This window comes from Microtus ochrogaster, chromosome 4, assembly GCF_000317375.1.
Source record: "Microtus ochrogaster isolate Prairie Vole_2 chromosome 4, MicOch1.0, whole genome shotgun sequence".
Classification (NCBI taxonomy): domain Eukaryota; kingdom Metazoa; phylum Chordata; class Mammalia; order Rodentia; family Cricetidae; genus Microtus; species Microtus ochrogaster.
In genome coordinates this window covers 39428866-39444785 of record NC_022011.1, presented here as the reverse complement: position 1 = coordinate 39444785, position 15920 = coordinate 39428866, and the positions used below count along the sequence as shown (strand labels likewise).

At 40.5% G+C, this 15920-nt stretch overlaps 1 protein-coding gene across 4 annotated transcripts in view; it reads left to right on the top strand.

Annotated features, from left to right (window-relative positions):
- The window catches only part of Scai (suppressor of cancer cell invasion), a 144994-nt gene that overhangs the window by 116681 nt on the left and 12393 nt on the right, over window positions 1-15920 (top strand). For 3 of the 4 annotated variants that reach the window (XM_026777341.1, XM_005345959.2, XM_026777339.1), the window contains 5 exons: window positions 1539-1640; window positions 1922-2023; window positions 2911-2989; window positions 5142-5241; window positions 6670-6751. In XM_026777341.1, coding sequence (XP_026633142.1) covers window positions 1539-1640; window positions 1922-2023; window positions 2911-2989; window positions 5142-5241; window positions 6670-6751 — 465 coding nt within the window. The remainder of the gene's footprint in view (window positions 1-1538; window positions 1641-1921; window positions 2024-2910; window positions 2990-5141; window positions 5242-6669; window positions 6752-15920) is intronic. The other variant, XM_026777337.1, reaches the window with a different exon arrangement.

Sequence of the window (15920 nt, the reverse complement as noted above, 5' to 3'; positions counted from 1 at the left end):
ATAAAATAAAATAAAATAAAATAAAATAAAATAAAATAATAATAAAATAATAATAAAATAAAATAAATAAAAAAAATCACAAAACAAAACTGCTTAGGGCCAGTGAGTGAGGAGCTGCGGAACTGAAGGGGTTAAGTCAGCACTGGCATCTGGCATCCAGGGTTAAATAAGGGCCAATAGGCTTGAAGTGTAGAATCTGTGTGCCCTGCTAACATGACAATAGATTTTAGTAGTGGTGGCCGAGAGCACCAGACCTCAGTACAGATGGGTGTGAGTCATCATGTGGGTTCTGGGAATTGAACTCAGGACCTCTGAAAGAACAGTCAGTGCTCTTAACCTCTGAACCATCTCTCCAGCCCCATGGCACACATTTATAATCCAAGCCATTGGGATTTTAAAGGCAGGAGTATTGCTGTAAGTTACGGCCAACTTGGGCAGTGTAGCAAGACTGTCTTTTTATTTTTTAATTTCATTTTTTTCTTTTTTAATATTTTTGAGACAGCCTTTCACTGTGTAGCCTGGCTGTCCTGGAACTCCCTATGTAGACCAGGCTAGCCTTGAACTTTGTCTCACAAATGCTGAGATTAAAGGAGTGTGCCACCATGCCAAGTAAGATCCTGTATTTAAAACAAAAGAATAACCAAACTAGCAAATCGCCTCAAAAATAGGAAAATAAGAAATTGTAATTCTGCTATGTGTAGAGTTTATACTTCAGAATACAGAAAAGTCAAGTAAGGTGGCACATGCCTATAATCACAGCCCTTGGAAGGCTGAAGTAGGTGTCGAGGCCATTCTGGGTCACTCAGGAGAAAAGATTGAGTGAAACTGCTACCATTGGCTCTGTCCTGAGAGTGTGCCCTCAGTTCCTCATCTGTGACCATGAAAGGACAGAAAGCCAGGATGTTGTCTCCTTGCACTGATCTAGAACTTGTTTTGTTCTCATGTAGTGATGGGTAGTGAACAGTTTGGGACCGTGGTGTGGAGAATAGCCCTCTTCAGGGATGTACTCCCTAACTGCTTTTCCAGTACCAGGTGGTCAGCTATCAATCACATACTTATAAGTAGCACTAAATGGACTGAGCAGGTTGTATTTATATATTTAGATGCACACAAACACATTGACCAATAACAACTAAAAAAAGAGACCATGACTTCAAGAAGGAACAAGGCAGGTCTTTTTATTATTAAGACCAGTTAATAATGCTGAAACAAATCCAGGGGGAAAGATATAACTTCTATTTTTAAAATGAACATATATATTTAAAAAATCAGCTGTTATTAAGTTTACTTGAAAATCAGGAGTAAAATGTGATTAAACACCAGAATTTCAGCCTGAAGGTGATGATGCACACCTTTAATCCCAGCACTCAAAGAGACAGAGGCAAGCAAATCTGTGTAAATTACAGACCAGCCAGAGAAAATTCTTGGACAGCCAGGGCTACACAGACAAACCCTGGATGGAAAAAAAAAAATTAAAAAAGAAAAAAGAGCAGAAGTTGTGCTTATTACATTAATGACCAGGTATGTTTTTTTTTCAGGTCAAATTCAGTGAATTAACTGTTGACATGTTCCGTATGCTGCAAGCCTTGGAGAGGGAACCAATGAATTTAGCTTCCCAGATGAATAAACCAGGAATACAGGTGACCTTCCACCCACATTTGCCAGAGTGGTAACTTTAACACGTGTAAATATAGCATTCTCTCAAGCCAGCCATGGGTGCCTCACGTCTGTAGGCACACTAGCTGGCCAAACGTAGGATTGTTGCAAGGGCTACATAGTGAACCCCTGTGACAAAACAAAGAGAGCTCAATAAGACACAGAAAAGTTGATATGACAATTACAGACTCTGAATAAAATGAGGACATTTGATAACTCACCTGTCACATACCACTTATGTGTCATTTTGGGTGTGTCACTGTAGGAGTCAGCTGACAAGCCAACCAGACGGGAAAACCCCCACAAGTATCTGCTCTACAAGCCGACCTTTAGCCAGCTGTATACTTTCTTAGCAGCATCTTTTAAGGTACGTGTGGCCCAGGCCTTTCTTCTGTGGCAGGGAGAGTGCTCATGGTGGGCTCTGGCTGACTGCAAGTGTGAGTGGTCTGTGAACATGTGCTGCTCCAGCGGGAGTCCTAATCCCTGGGCCTGGGAGTGGGAGCTGCTGCTGCTGTCAGTCAGAGACTGTTGGTTAATCGCCATTCTCTCCCTTCCAGATTGTTATTACTAAACAACTTTGGGCTTAACACTCAGTGCAAAACTGAGAAGGAGAACAGCTTGTATGTGCTCAGGTAGCTCTGTGAGACACTGTTGCTATCTGATAGGGAGAAGGGTATGGTAAATACCTGTGATCCTGCATTTGGACAGGAGTTGGAAGCCCTCTTGGGCCACACAGTAGCAAGTTCAAGGACAACCTGGAAACATCAGTTTGCAGCAAAGTTAAGGCCACTGTGGGTTCCATACGGCCTCAAAAAAAAGTGGGGGGGATGATGGGAATTGGGTGATATCTTCCCAAAATTTATATAGAGGAAGGTATGAGGAGAGTTTGCCCTTTTTTATCAAACCAGTGGAGAGCTTTCTCCATTTCATGTTTTCAGAGAACATGCTCTAACAGATGGCGAGTTGTATTTGGAAAACATGTTAGAGCTTTGGGCGGCGGCTGCGCAGTGGGGATCGCAGGGGATCTTCACCACATTACATAAGCTTTGGGTGGTTATGCAGTGGGGATCGCAGGGATCTTCACCATGGGATTTTAAATTGTAATATGTGGGAATATGGTAATTCTCTTGGAAATAGCAGCAGTGTGTTAAACGACATCATTTTCCCCACAGCTTTAAATTGCCCTGAACTTTAAATAAAACTATGTTATTTTTCTGTCTGTGGTTTTGCGTCTGTGGTTTTCTTTCATTTCAGGAGCTGCCTGCCAATAGTGTACTTCTGATTTACCTGTCAGCCACTGGCGTTTTCCCCACAGGTCGTTCTGATGGTGAAGGTACAATAAAGGAATGCTCCCACCGTGAGCAGGGCTTGAATTCTCTCTATTTTCTACAAGACAATGGCCAACAGCCCAGAGACCACTTCAGGCTTTCTAGAGAAGCTTCCAAATTTAAAACCTCATCGAGGCTTCTTTAGTGACAGTGTTGAAAAGAATGGACTCAACTCTCCAAATTCAGCTGTTAGTCCCTGAAGTACAAATATCCTGAAATAATACATTGATCAAATTCATACTTTGCTATCAAATTTGTCAAAAGTATTATACATAGATTTATACATATGCAGTTTGATATTTGTCATTGCATAGGAATATGGAATCTACCAACTTATTTATTTGACATCATTAATCATTGTAAGCTTTTAATATATTTGGGGATTTGGTCAGAGGCAACATTATGGCCAAAAGTCTTAGTAGAAATCAGTGTACTTTTGTAACTGTGAAAGTTCAAGTCCTTGTTACGATTTTATTTTCAGTCCTTTTGTTTCGTTGTTGTGGATTCAGTCCATGCAGTATTAGGATGCTGTTTCATAATAAGACCTCAAGTGTCAGAACAAATGAGCTCAGAATTGTTCAGACTAGATGAGCAACTTAAATGTAAATGAAGGAATTAAATCTCTGGAGAAAAATAGTTTAACATTTTCAACATTTTCCTCCTCATCTGTCTGTTGGAATCAGCATTCCTTTATAAAATGCATGACCCACCATCTTCCTTGCATGACAAAGTAGTAAAATATTAGTTACAGTGAAAGAAAGCAGAGCAAATCTCTATAGTCTTTATATTGCAGTGATGTTTTAGAGGGCTATAATCCAACAGTGACGTGAGGGATGGGATATAGTGGAGCACTGGTGGGCAGGGACAAGGGAGGGAGTATCAGTAACTGCCTTAGTTCTTATTAAATGTTAGTCACTTTATATTTCTTATCTCTTGTTTGAAAACATGTTATTAAAGCAGATATTCTGGGTCTTAAATTAGACTGTTAACCTCTTATTTTACTTTTTGTAATTAATATAGGTACTAACTGAATGATGCTTCCTCAGAGATTATCTGAACTTTCCACAGTCACTGTTCAACTTAGATAAAAGTTAGCTAACTCTTATGACCAGTGGGGAAAGCCTAACATGTAAACCAGAATTAAAGAGGTTTACATAATAGTAAAATAATGGATTTTTTATGTACTGGAATTTGAATATTTTATAAAGTTTTTTAAGATTTTTATTTTTTATATATTTTTTATTTTATGTGCACTGGTGTTTTGTCTGCATGTCTGTCTGTGTAAAGATGCAAGATACCTTGGAACTGAAGCTACAGGCAGATGTGAGCTGCTATGTGGGTGCTGGGAATTGAACCCAGGTCCTCTGGAAGAGCAGCCAGTGTTCTTAACCACTGAACCATCTCTCAAGCCCAAATAAAGTTTTGTTAGTCAGAATTTTCAAATTCAATTCTAATTTTTCTTAAAATCTTGCACTTAGTAGTTAATTTACAATTATATTTACTGGATCAGGTACATTAGTGTATCGTCATACCAGTTCCTCAGGATGCTAAAGCAGAAGGCTCACTTAAGCCTAGGAGCTCAGCCTGTGCAACATAATGAGAGCTCTGAATCCTGAATGGATGTCTAGGGGGAGAGATCGCAGTTTGCACTTAGCAGCTTTCTTTATAGGATACTTTTGTTAAACCAGAGATTGAAATTTTGTTTGCAGTGTAAATGTTATTTCAAACATCTTAGGTCTCCGTCCCTTTTTGCTACCCAAATTAATGGAATGCTATTGATTCTTAGCTTTGATGTTATTGCTGGGTTGTTTGTTTGTTTTTTGGTTTTACTTGGTTTGGATTTTGGCTTTTCAAGACAGAGTTTCTCTGTGTAACAGCCCTGGCTGTCCTGGAACTCACTTTGTAGACAATGCTGGCCTCGAACTCACAGAGATCCGCCAGTCTTTGCCTCCTGAGTTTAAAAGTGTTGAAGTAGGCAATGTGCTGAAATGAAAATATTGCATTATAATAAAATGTTAAATTTAAAGATGGTTTAAATGTTTTGTACTTACCTTGCACGTATATCAAAGGGAGATTCAGTGGTGTTCTTGAATCTGAGCTTCTGATCCGTCTGTGTCACCCTCCAGTTGAATTCTGTTTCTTCTCTTTGTTCTTTAGGTCCCTACGACTTTGGAGGTGTACTCACTAACAGTAACCGGGACATTATAAATGGAGACGCAATCCACAAACGAAACCAGTCCCACAAGGAGATGCACTGGTACTTATTCTAGGGATCAAAACTCTGTAGCTATTGAGAGAAAGGGGAACTTCCCTTAGACTACTTGTGTGTTCTTCTGTGAAGGCCTGCTTTTTCTAGCATAGAACCATCTTTAGAATTTCTCTAGCTGAAAAAGAAAATTCTGCTTTTAATGAACAGTGGACTTGTCTAATAACACTTTATATTAAATATAAACTGTTCATACTAAAAAATGGATAAAGGAGGAGACCAGGCCATTGTATGTTTCAGATTTTTCATGCCACAGTTAGTGTTTCCCCAAGCCACATGTGGTGCTCTTGCTCACCTTGGTTTAGAAACGTGACAGGTACCTGAGTATCTGTCAGCCCGACTGACCATCTGACAAGTGCAGCTTAAACCCATGACAAGTTATTACTTAACATCTGGTAGGGTAGTTATTGCAAAACCCAAGTATTGTTGAGGATATGAGCAGAGAGCCCTTGAAGACTGTCCTAAGAATATAATTTGATTGGTAGAATCATTATGGAAAATAGTATGGGTGTTCCTCTAAAAGTTAAAAATAAGGGCTAGCAAGATGGGTCAGCAGGTGAGTGCACGTGCCACCAAGCTTGATACCCTGAGTTCAACCCCGTATACCTGCGGGATGGAAGTGAGCTAAATCTCCACAGATTGTTCTCTGACCTCCATGTGAGCGCTGTGGTGAAGGTATGTGGGGAGAAGAAGAAATCACACATACAAAACGAATGAATGTAAACCAGGTTAAAACAGACCAAATATAATGGCTTATGTCTGTGATCCTAGCACTTGCTTACCAGTTCAAGACAGTCTGGGTTGGCTACATAGCAAAGTCATTCATGTCTCCTAATGAGTGAAGAGGTGAATAAAGAAAGAAAGAAAGAAATTTGAAATATATGGTTGGGGAGTTGGCTCAATGGTTAAAACCCTTGCCATACAAACAGGAGAGCCAGCGTTTGGATCCCCAGACCCATATGACTGTTGGGTGGGTTGGGGGGCTGAAATGGAGGAGAGGAAATCCATGAGCAAGCTGTTTTGCCAGACTACCCATCTCAACAAACTCTGAGTTTGATTGAAAGACTACCTCAAGTCACTACAAAGTGACTTCAGAAGATTTCTAAAATTAACCTCAGGCCTCCGTTCATGCCCATCACACATGCACGCACATATGCACACTGCAAAGGAAAAATAGCAGACTGTAAAACAATAACCCCATTTCTTGGTCTATATCTAAAGGAAATGAAATTATGTCACTTAGTACACTATCTCAACCAGATGTCTGCACCCCATATTCATCACATGACAAAAGTCAAGATTTAGAAATAACCTTTTGAGATTCGGCCATAGTTAAAAAATTCCTCACTGTTTTGTTTGTTTGGTTGGTTTGGTTTTTTTTGTTGTTTGTTTGTTTGTTTTGTTTTTGTTTTTCTGCAGCCTTCACCCTGGAGATCTCTATCCGTTCACAAGGAAACCCTTGTTCATCATTGTGGACTCTTCCAACAGTGTTGCCTACAAGGTGAGTCCCTGGAGAGCTAGTGTGTGTGCCAGGTATATAGCAGTAGTCCCAGGGTCCCCATTTCTAACATGTGTCCTTTTATTTTGCTTTGTTTTACTTATTTAATTTTGCAGTTTGTATTTAGTGTTTCTTTTCTTTTGAGGTTGTGCATGATAGTCAGGATCTGATGCTATGAATAGAAACAAGAAGAAACGCATGAATGGACTCAGTGGAAAATAATAAATCCTTCTGCAGAAAAAAAATTTCAAGATTTCCAAGATCTCTGGTGGGAGGTTTATTTTTGTTATATAACCCAGACTGTCTTCCTTTACAGAGCTAGAGATAATACGGGTGGCTTTTTTCCTGGTTTTTAAACTTTTTCATTTCTACACACCTGTTACAGTTGAAGTGAAACTCCATCTCGTGTTACATAGCAATGACCTTGAATACTAACAATTTTACATTGCTTTGTTTTCCCATGATTTAGCCTAAATGTTGAATGAGTGACAGTGGTTTAACCAGGAAGCACTTTTATAATATTTTGCTATTGAAACAAATCCTCAGGGGCTGGAATAAATGACTCAGTGGTTAAGAGCACTGACTGCTTTCCAGAAAACCCAGGTTCAATTCCTAGCACCTACATGGCAGCTCACAACTGTCTCTAACTCCAAGATCCGACACCCTCACATAGACATGCATGCAGGTAAAACACCAGTACCTATAAAATAAAATAGAAAGAAAGAAACAAATCCTGAGCAACTGAAAAAGGACCAGTGGCCAACAGTTTGATGTCACTAGAATTCAAGCTATAATCATTTATAATAAAGCAAAGCAGGCTTTAGCCTCTTTTGTGTCTTGTTGGGATTTTTCGTTAGGAAAAAGCATGTCCACGCTGGGCTGGTTTTCTTGTTTCTGTCCTGAAAGTTCCTTCTGCTGTGGGTGCTGTGGGTGGAAATGGCTGAGAGTCAGGAGTAGTGACCCACCCAGCATGTATGCTTTCCATTTGCTCATGTGCAATTTCCTTTTAAAACTAAAATCTGAATTCTAAGAGCATCTAACCCACCCTAAAATTTTTTGCATATTTCTTTCTACCCATTTTGTTAAGTTCAATGTTAGATTTTTTTAACTTTTAGGAAACTTATCTGTCCTTTCTTAATTTGTATATCTGTATATATCTGCTGGGTGTGGGAGGGTGGGGAGCTACTGAAGGAAGACTAAAACAAGATTGGTGAGTTCAGGGCATCTCGGGCTACAGAGTGAGTCCCTGTCTGAATCAAAAAAAAATCTAGAGAAGAAGGTCCAGCACGTCAATATATAAATTACATGTACATGAGAGTTCTTTCAGGCTGATCAGTGGCACACGTCTTTAATCTCAGCACGAGGAAGGCAGAAGCAGCAGATCTGTGTGAGTTCAATGCCAGCCTGGTTTACAGAGTGAGTTCCAAGACAGCTCGGGTTGTTACACAGAGAAACCCTGTCTCAGAAAACCAAAACAAAGAAAAACGAAAGTTCTTTTAAGAATAAAATAATCGAGGCCAGCCTGGTCTACAAGAGCTAGTTCCAGGACAGGAACCAAAAAAAGCTACAGAGAAACCCTATCTCAAAAAATCCAAAAAAAAAAAAAAAAAGAATAAGAGAAAAATGGGAGGAAAATCATTGGAATAATTTAAGAAAATGGGCAGATTCCATACTGAAAGAATTCACCCAGACTAGTAGTTCAAATTACATCCAGATTAGGGCCCTGCCTTTTTCTTTGATATAGATACAACTAGAGAAATAGATGTGTGTGTGCATATAATACATACATGCACACACAATAGGCATATCAATGGTTTTTTTCTCATGTTTGAAATAGCTTCTTATATCCTTGAGTACGTAAATGATTATTTCATTTTATTTGTGATCCAGCCCAGGCCCTCACATTACGCTAGGTGAGTCATTATCTAGCTACCCTTCCAGCCACAGACATCGTCTTAGAATCTCTCTCTTTGCTCTGTGCTGAGTTGTCTCTGTTTCTTGTTTGCTTATTTGTTTGTTTGCTTGCTTGCTTGTTTTTTGAGAGTGGGTGTTTCTGTGTAGCCCTGACTGTCCTGGAGCTCACTCTGTAGACCAGGCTGGCCTCAAACTCATGGAAATCCACCTGCCTCTGCTTCCCGAGTGCTGGGATTAAAGGCATGTGCCACCACTGCCCAGCCTACTTTTAAGATTCTTAATAATTACATGGTGAATGGTGAGATGAAGGTACTGTGTTATTATCTTCTCCTTAAGGAATCTTTATGCTAAAGATTAAATATCCTGTGTAACTCTTCTTTCTCATTCCAAACTCTTGTTCTTTCCCCTCCTGGGAGAAAAGTGGACTCTACATGCTAGTACAGCCTCCTGGCAGAAGGAGGAAGTGACTGACAAACCAAGCTCTGTGTGGCAGCTGTGACCCATATCTTTCCTGACGCGTTTTCATTAGGGTTGAAGTGGGCACATCAGTTGACTTTCTCTGTAGTCATGTATCACTAGCTGAAAATTTAAAAAAAAAAAAAAAAAGTCCCCAATAATTTTAGGAAATTCTGTTTAATTATTATTTCTTTCCTTTGGGGGAAAGAAGATTCATTGTGAATATTGAAAATCTAAGTAAGCTGGGTCTCTGCTAGTGCAAATGTCTGTCAAAAGCAGGTTATCAGGAAATAGCCTTAGCCTCAAGTGTTTGATGTGTATGTAAACTGCTTGTATTATTGTATGACTTTTACTACGTAGTCAGTTATACCTGGTCTGCTGCCAGTCTCCCTCAACTTCCAGAATTCCATTTCTTGCTCCTTTGAAATTCCTTCTCTTAGCTTCTAATAATTTGTACTTAGATTGTAATGATTATACTTTAAATGGTTTGAATTGTTAGGTTGAGGTTTTCAGCCATTATCTCTTACTTGCTGACTCTTGAGCCTCTCTCCCATCTCCTCCTAGGAGTCTCAGGCTTTCCATGTTTCTTACCTTCTTCAATATTTTCCATACTTTTTTTTTAGGAATTAAGTCATTTTTTTCCATCCTGTTTTAGTTCACAGTGTCTCCTTAGCTGTGTCTAACACATTATTAATCCATCTGAGTTACATGTTAATGTAGTTATTTTTTATTTCTCTGACTCCTTTTGATAAATTACATTTCCCATTATAATTTACTATTTTTAGTCTTTGCTTTTATTCCTTTGATCTTAATAAGCAGTTATTGGTGTTGTCTGTCACATAATTCCTACACTTGGGTCTACTTTTGCTATTTAAGATAGCATTTTCTGTTTTGTGTTTGTGCATGTTTGGTTATTTTTTAAATTTAAATTTTTATTTTGTGTGCGTGTGTACCTTATGCGGGCAGATATCTACGAAGGTCAGAAACTGGGAATTGTGAGCTGCTGATATGTAACACAACGCCTACTCTACACGCTACAGTATGGTTCGCGAGCCAGGCAAGGGACTGGAGATTGAAACACATACAGAGAGAGAGAGAGAGAGAGAGAGAGAGAGAGAGAGAGAGGAGAGAGAGAGAGAGAGAGAAATTGGTCATCCTTGAAACAAGAATGCCCCCTTGAATCAAGAACGCCAACTTTATTGTGTTCCAGGGCAGCTTATATAGGGTTTCCCTGACCAAATGGCCACGGCCTAACTCTGCTGCAAGCCCACCAGAAACCACTTCCCTGCCATCAGGAACTCCTGAGGCTCTCATGCAAACGAGCTCTTTACTCAGGCAGGCGGAGGTCACAGGAAATTCAGGGTCTAGGGATCCATAGTCCCGACACTGATATAAGTGCTGTGAATAGAAATGGGGTCCTCTTGAAGTTCAGCAAGTGCTCTTAGCCACTGATCCATCCTGCCCCAGCATGCTTGATTGTGTGTGTGTGTGTGTGTGTGTGTGTGTGTGTGTGTGTGTGTGTGTGTGTGTGTGTGCCTTTTATTATCCTTAAGTCCTTAAGATTGGGAGAAGTTCATGAGGCCCTAATGACCTCCATGAAGGGAAGAAACCTTCAGTTTCAGGAGTTTGCATTTGGTTGTATCTCACATCTAGAAGTCCCACCAACTCAGGACCCTGCTGTAGTATCACCTGGGTAGTAGATACTTAGGCTCTAAGAAATGGTCCTAGTGGGAAGACATGTGAGGGTTGATTTTACTTCGTTGTTTCTGTAAAGGGATCACCCTGCAGGATTCTTCTCTAATGCAAGCAGACATGGGTCTCTTACCATCTCTGTCCTTTTCTAGGTGTGTGGCTTTTGAAACCTAAATTCAAGTTGCCTGAGGCCAGCCATGGTCTGGCATTAGCTTATTTGTGCAGTCTCTTCTAGTGGTTTTCTCACATCTCTGACCGTCTTTGGAGCGTCCCTGGGTTCCATCCCGTTGCTCTTGAGCTGACTCCCTTAGCACGCATGCTTGGTTTCATGACTTAACTACTGTACCCCACTGGCTCCTCACAAGTGTATTACCTCCAGGCAAAAACTCTCTCTAGAACTCCACTTTTAATCTACCTACTTTGTGTATCCAGTTGGAAATTCTTCAAATAATTGCAAACTAATAGAAACCGCCATACCCAAGACAATTCTAGACCGCTTCTACTTCCTGACTCCCTATCTCAGTGCCTATTTTGCTTTTATAGTTATCCAAGCTGAAAGTTGTGGCTTCGTTCTTGATGTTATTTTCCTTCTGTTCTATATCACATGCATTTCATAAAATCTTCTAAGATCTAATTAAATGTCCCAAATCTCATGAACTCCACTGCCATTCCCCTGGTTCATGCCACTGTTCTCCCGCCCCCAAGGTACTGCGGTAGTTTCCCAGCTGGACCTACTTGTTCTTCCTTCTTCATCCCCCACCCCCCACGTGTGTGCCTATGTGTCGGGATAAACATTCTCTACGCAAACTCTCTCATAGCTTCTTATATCCTTCAGAATACAAAACCCCTGCAGACGCACAGGCACTTTGACCTTTCAGTGACACTCTTCCTTCTGGTCCTTGTCTTAGGGTTTCTAGTGCTGCAGTGAAACACCAAGACCCAAAAGGAAGCTGGGGAGGAAAGGGTTTATTTTTATTTGGCTAGTACTTCTGGATCATAGTCCATGACTGAAGGAAGTCAGGCAGGAGCTCAAGCAAGGCAGGAACTTGGGGTAAGAGCTGATGCAGAGACGTGGAGAGGAGTGCTGCTCACTGGCTTGGCTTGCTCATTCTGCTTTCTTACAGAACCCAGTACCTCCTATTTAGGGATGGCCCCATCCACCATGGGCTGAACTCTTCCCCTACTGATCACTAACCCAGAAAATGCTCCACACTGAATCTCATGGAGGCATTTCCTCAACTGAGGGTCCTTCCTCTCTGATGACTCTAGCTTACGACACAACTCGCAAATATAGTCCTTGATATCCCAGGCACTCTTCTGCTCTGGCCCTTTGCATTCCGCCCTTTCTGTCTTAAATACCCTTTCAAAGGTTCCTCATATTTGTTAAGTGTTTGAACAAATGAAACCTCTTACTTAGTCAGTTCCTCCTTAATTACCTTGTTTCAGATCACAGGCCTTTTTCACCTTGTAACTTTATTGTTCTTCCTAGTTAACGTTTGTATCATAACAGCGGCTGCTATGTATCCTTCTAAATGTTTGCTGTACTTAAGCACATTTAATTCTCACAGATAACTTGTCACTTTTTTCAGTACTGAGTTTGAATACAGGGCCTCACATACACTAGGTAAGCATTCTGCCTACCTTCATCCCCAGCTCTCTTTTTCTTTTTTGTTTAGAGATAGTGGTGTTTCACTAAGTTGCTTATAGCTCAGACCAGCCTTGAACTTATAATCTTCCTACTCTAGCCTCCCAAGTAACAATAGTAATTATAGGATCATACTTTCAGGCTTACCACTGCCATTTTTATTATCCTCATTTGACTAATAAGAAAACTAAGGCACAGGAAGTTTAAGCATTTTTTAATATTTTATTTTTTATATATGTGGATATTTTGTCTATACGCATGTCTATATACCACCTGCATATAATGCCTGTGGAGGCCAGAAGAGGGTGCCAAATCCCCTGGAACTAGAGTTACAGATGGTTCTTAGCACTGTGTAGGTGCTGGGAAATGAACTCAGGTCTTCTGCAAGGGGAGTCAGTACTCTTAACTGCTGAGCCATCCCTCCATACCCAGTTGAAGCAGTTTTACCCAAGATCACACACCAAAGCTAGATTTAAACACTGATTATAAAACCTGTGCTACTGATGTAATTGATTGAATTCCATGCTCTGTACCCAGACTCCTTGCTACCTTTGAGGGTTTTATGTAATTTATTGATTTTGTTTACTGGGGGCCTGCCTATATCTGTATCCCTGTCCAAATGTCATCTTCAGGGAGACAGGGTTTTTCTGTTTTGTTTACTATCCTATCTTTAGCATATGAGACAGAGTCTGTTCCATCGTCTATTATTGAAAATAGACCTTTTAAAAGGATACTTTGTCTATTGATGTAAATTAGTACTGGAGTTTTTATTCTGTTTTGTTTGGAGACAGTCTTGCTATGCAGCTCAGTTTGGTCTTGAACTTGAGGTCCTGCAGTCTCAGCCTCCCAGGTTATAGGCATGAATCACCAGGCCTTGCAGTTTGATACAGTTTTTAACTTACACATTTTTATTTTTTTTAAATATTGATTTGTTTATTTATTATGTATACAATATTCTGTCTGTGTGTATGTCTGCAGGCCAGAAGAGGGCACCAGACCTCATTACAGATGGTTGTGAGCCACCATGTGGTTGCTGGGAATTGAACTCAGGACCTTTGGAAGAGCAGGCAATGCTCTTAACCACTGAGCCATCTCTCCAGCCCCAACTTACACATTTTTAAAGGAGTGTGTGTGTGTGTGTGTGTGTGTGTGTGTGTGTGTGTGTGTGTGTGTGTGTACCACATATGTATTGTTGTACACAGAGGCCATAAGAGGGTATTGGATCCCCTAGGCCTGCAGTTACAGACAGTTGTCAGATACCTGACATATCAGTACCAGGAACCAAACTTGGGTCCTCTGGAAGAGTAGAGTGTGCTCCTAACTGCTGAGCCATATCTCCAATACCCCCCTCAGTTTTTAATTACACACACGCTCATGCACACATATGCATGTATGTTGAGGATTGTCTTATGTTGCCAAGACAGGGTAGTTCTAAAAAAGTTCCTTGCCTTTGATAATGCTATGTCAGTTATGTTAGGCCTTAGCCAAAGTTGGTTGACTCAACATTGCAAACGAGACTTTGGGTGATTGCCCAGGTAGTCAGTTGTCTCTACATTTGTGCACATTTTGGAAGTTTCTCGTTTGTACTTCTGGTTGCTTAAGTAATATTACTTCCCTTCTCAGATCTTTGATTGAGTTGAAGATTAGATAATTGTAGTTACTCTCTACATTATTTAGACTCCTTGAAATAGAATGTTTAGTGAAACTTTTGTTATATGTTTCTTGCTTAATATTGTTTGTTATTTGTAATTTTATATTTATTATTTATTCCTATTGTATATAGTTGTATTTGGTTTGGTTCTGTCTTATTTAGACAAAAGGGGGAGATGTAAGGGAAGCCCAGCCAATCACCTTGTTTGTAGGGCAGGATCCCTTGAGGCTAATATTTACTTATAAATCTTGCGGGTGTCCTCCCCACCTCCCTTGGTTCTGGCTCTTGGTTCCTGCTCCTGCTCTGGCGACTAGGCTCCTTTCCTGACGGTTGGTACTTTGTGAGTTTTAACCCCAAAATAAATGCCCCTTTAAATACTAACTGGTGTGGGATTGTTTTGCGCATCAGAGTGGGTTGTGTGTGTATGGAGGTCAGAGTACAACTTCGAGTCACTTCGTTTTTTCTACCACTTGGTTTCTAGGGATCAAACTGGTTGCCAAAAATGGATGCGAGCTAAGCCATCTTGCCTGCTACATCTTGTTATTTTAGATAGAGGCTCTCACTAGGACCTAGGATTTGCCTATCATTCTAGGTTAGCTGGCCAATGAGCCCCAAGTCCATCTGTCTTTGTCTTCCCAATGATGGTATTTTAAACACATGTTACCACATTTTACCTTTCACGTGTTCACTAGGCATTAAACTCAGATCCTCATGCTTATGTGGCAAATATTTTACCAAGTCCTTAAATTTAAATATAATCTGATATGCCAGGCATGGTCACCTGTGCCTATAGTCTCAAATATTAAAGAGGTTGAGATGGAAGTTTCTCTTGATCCTCAGAATTCAAGTCCAACTTAAACAACATCACGAGACCCTGTATCCTAGTAAATAAATTATATATACAACCTGATATTGTCTTTCAGGAGCCTATGGCAACCCCCAGGTGCACAAAATTTCAAGGAGGACTTATTTATTTCAGAATAAAATCATGTGAAGACTTAGTACAGTAAGATGAAGATAGCAAAATCAACAAAGGATAAGGAATGTAAGGAAGTCTGGGGAAAATCAGGTCTAAACTTCCAGGTGCTGGCCCAGTAGTCACACAAAATGCTCTTATTTCCCCAACAACAAATTCTTTTTGTGTGGATTAAGTACTTTCTTTTAGGGATGCTTATTACAGAGCTAGGGGTGCAGATCAGTTGGTAGAGTATTTGCTAGAATTCACGAAGCTCTGGTTTCTGTCCTCAGCATTTGGGACATGGAAACCAGAGGATCACAAGTGACCTGGATTACATAAAACCTAGTCCCAAACTTTACAGACTGACTCCACGAGAGAACTGAAGTGAAGGCTTAGATTGGGAACTGATCACCAAGGCATCCTCTGCCAGGCTTCCAGACGGAGTGCTGGGGTCCCCCAAAGTGTCTCATTTGCTCCATCTAGGCAGAGCAAACCTAATCATGTGAGTCTTCCCTCACATACCTTCCAGAAACCAGCCAAAGCTAAGTTAATGAGCTGGCACTCAGACCTGCTGTAATAACTACAGTCTTTTTTTGTGTATGCGTGTATGTTTGTATATGAGATATATCAGAGGACAGGGTTTGACTAGCAAGCAGAAAGAAGAGACCTTGAGGAAATGGATGATCCACTTTAGCACTATCCAGAGCAAGAGCAGCAGACTAGGACCCACAGGCATTTCCAAAATGTGGAATAATGCTGTGGGATAATCGCTTTCTTCAGTGCTGGGAATGGAGCCCAGACTTCATGCATGATAGCCAAGCTTGGGTTTGGTGGTGGTGGTGGTGGTGGTGGTGGT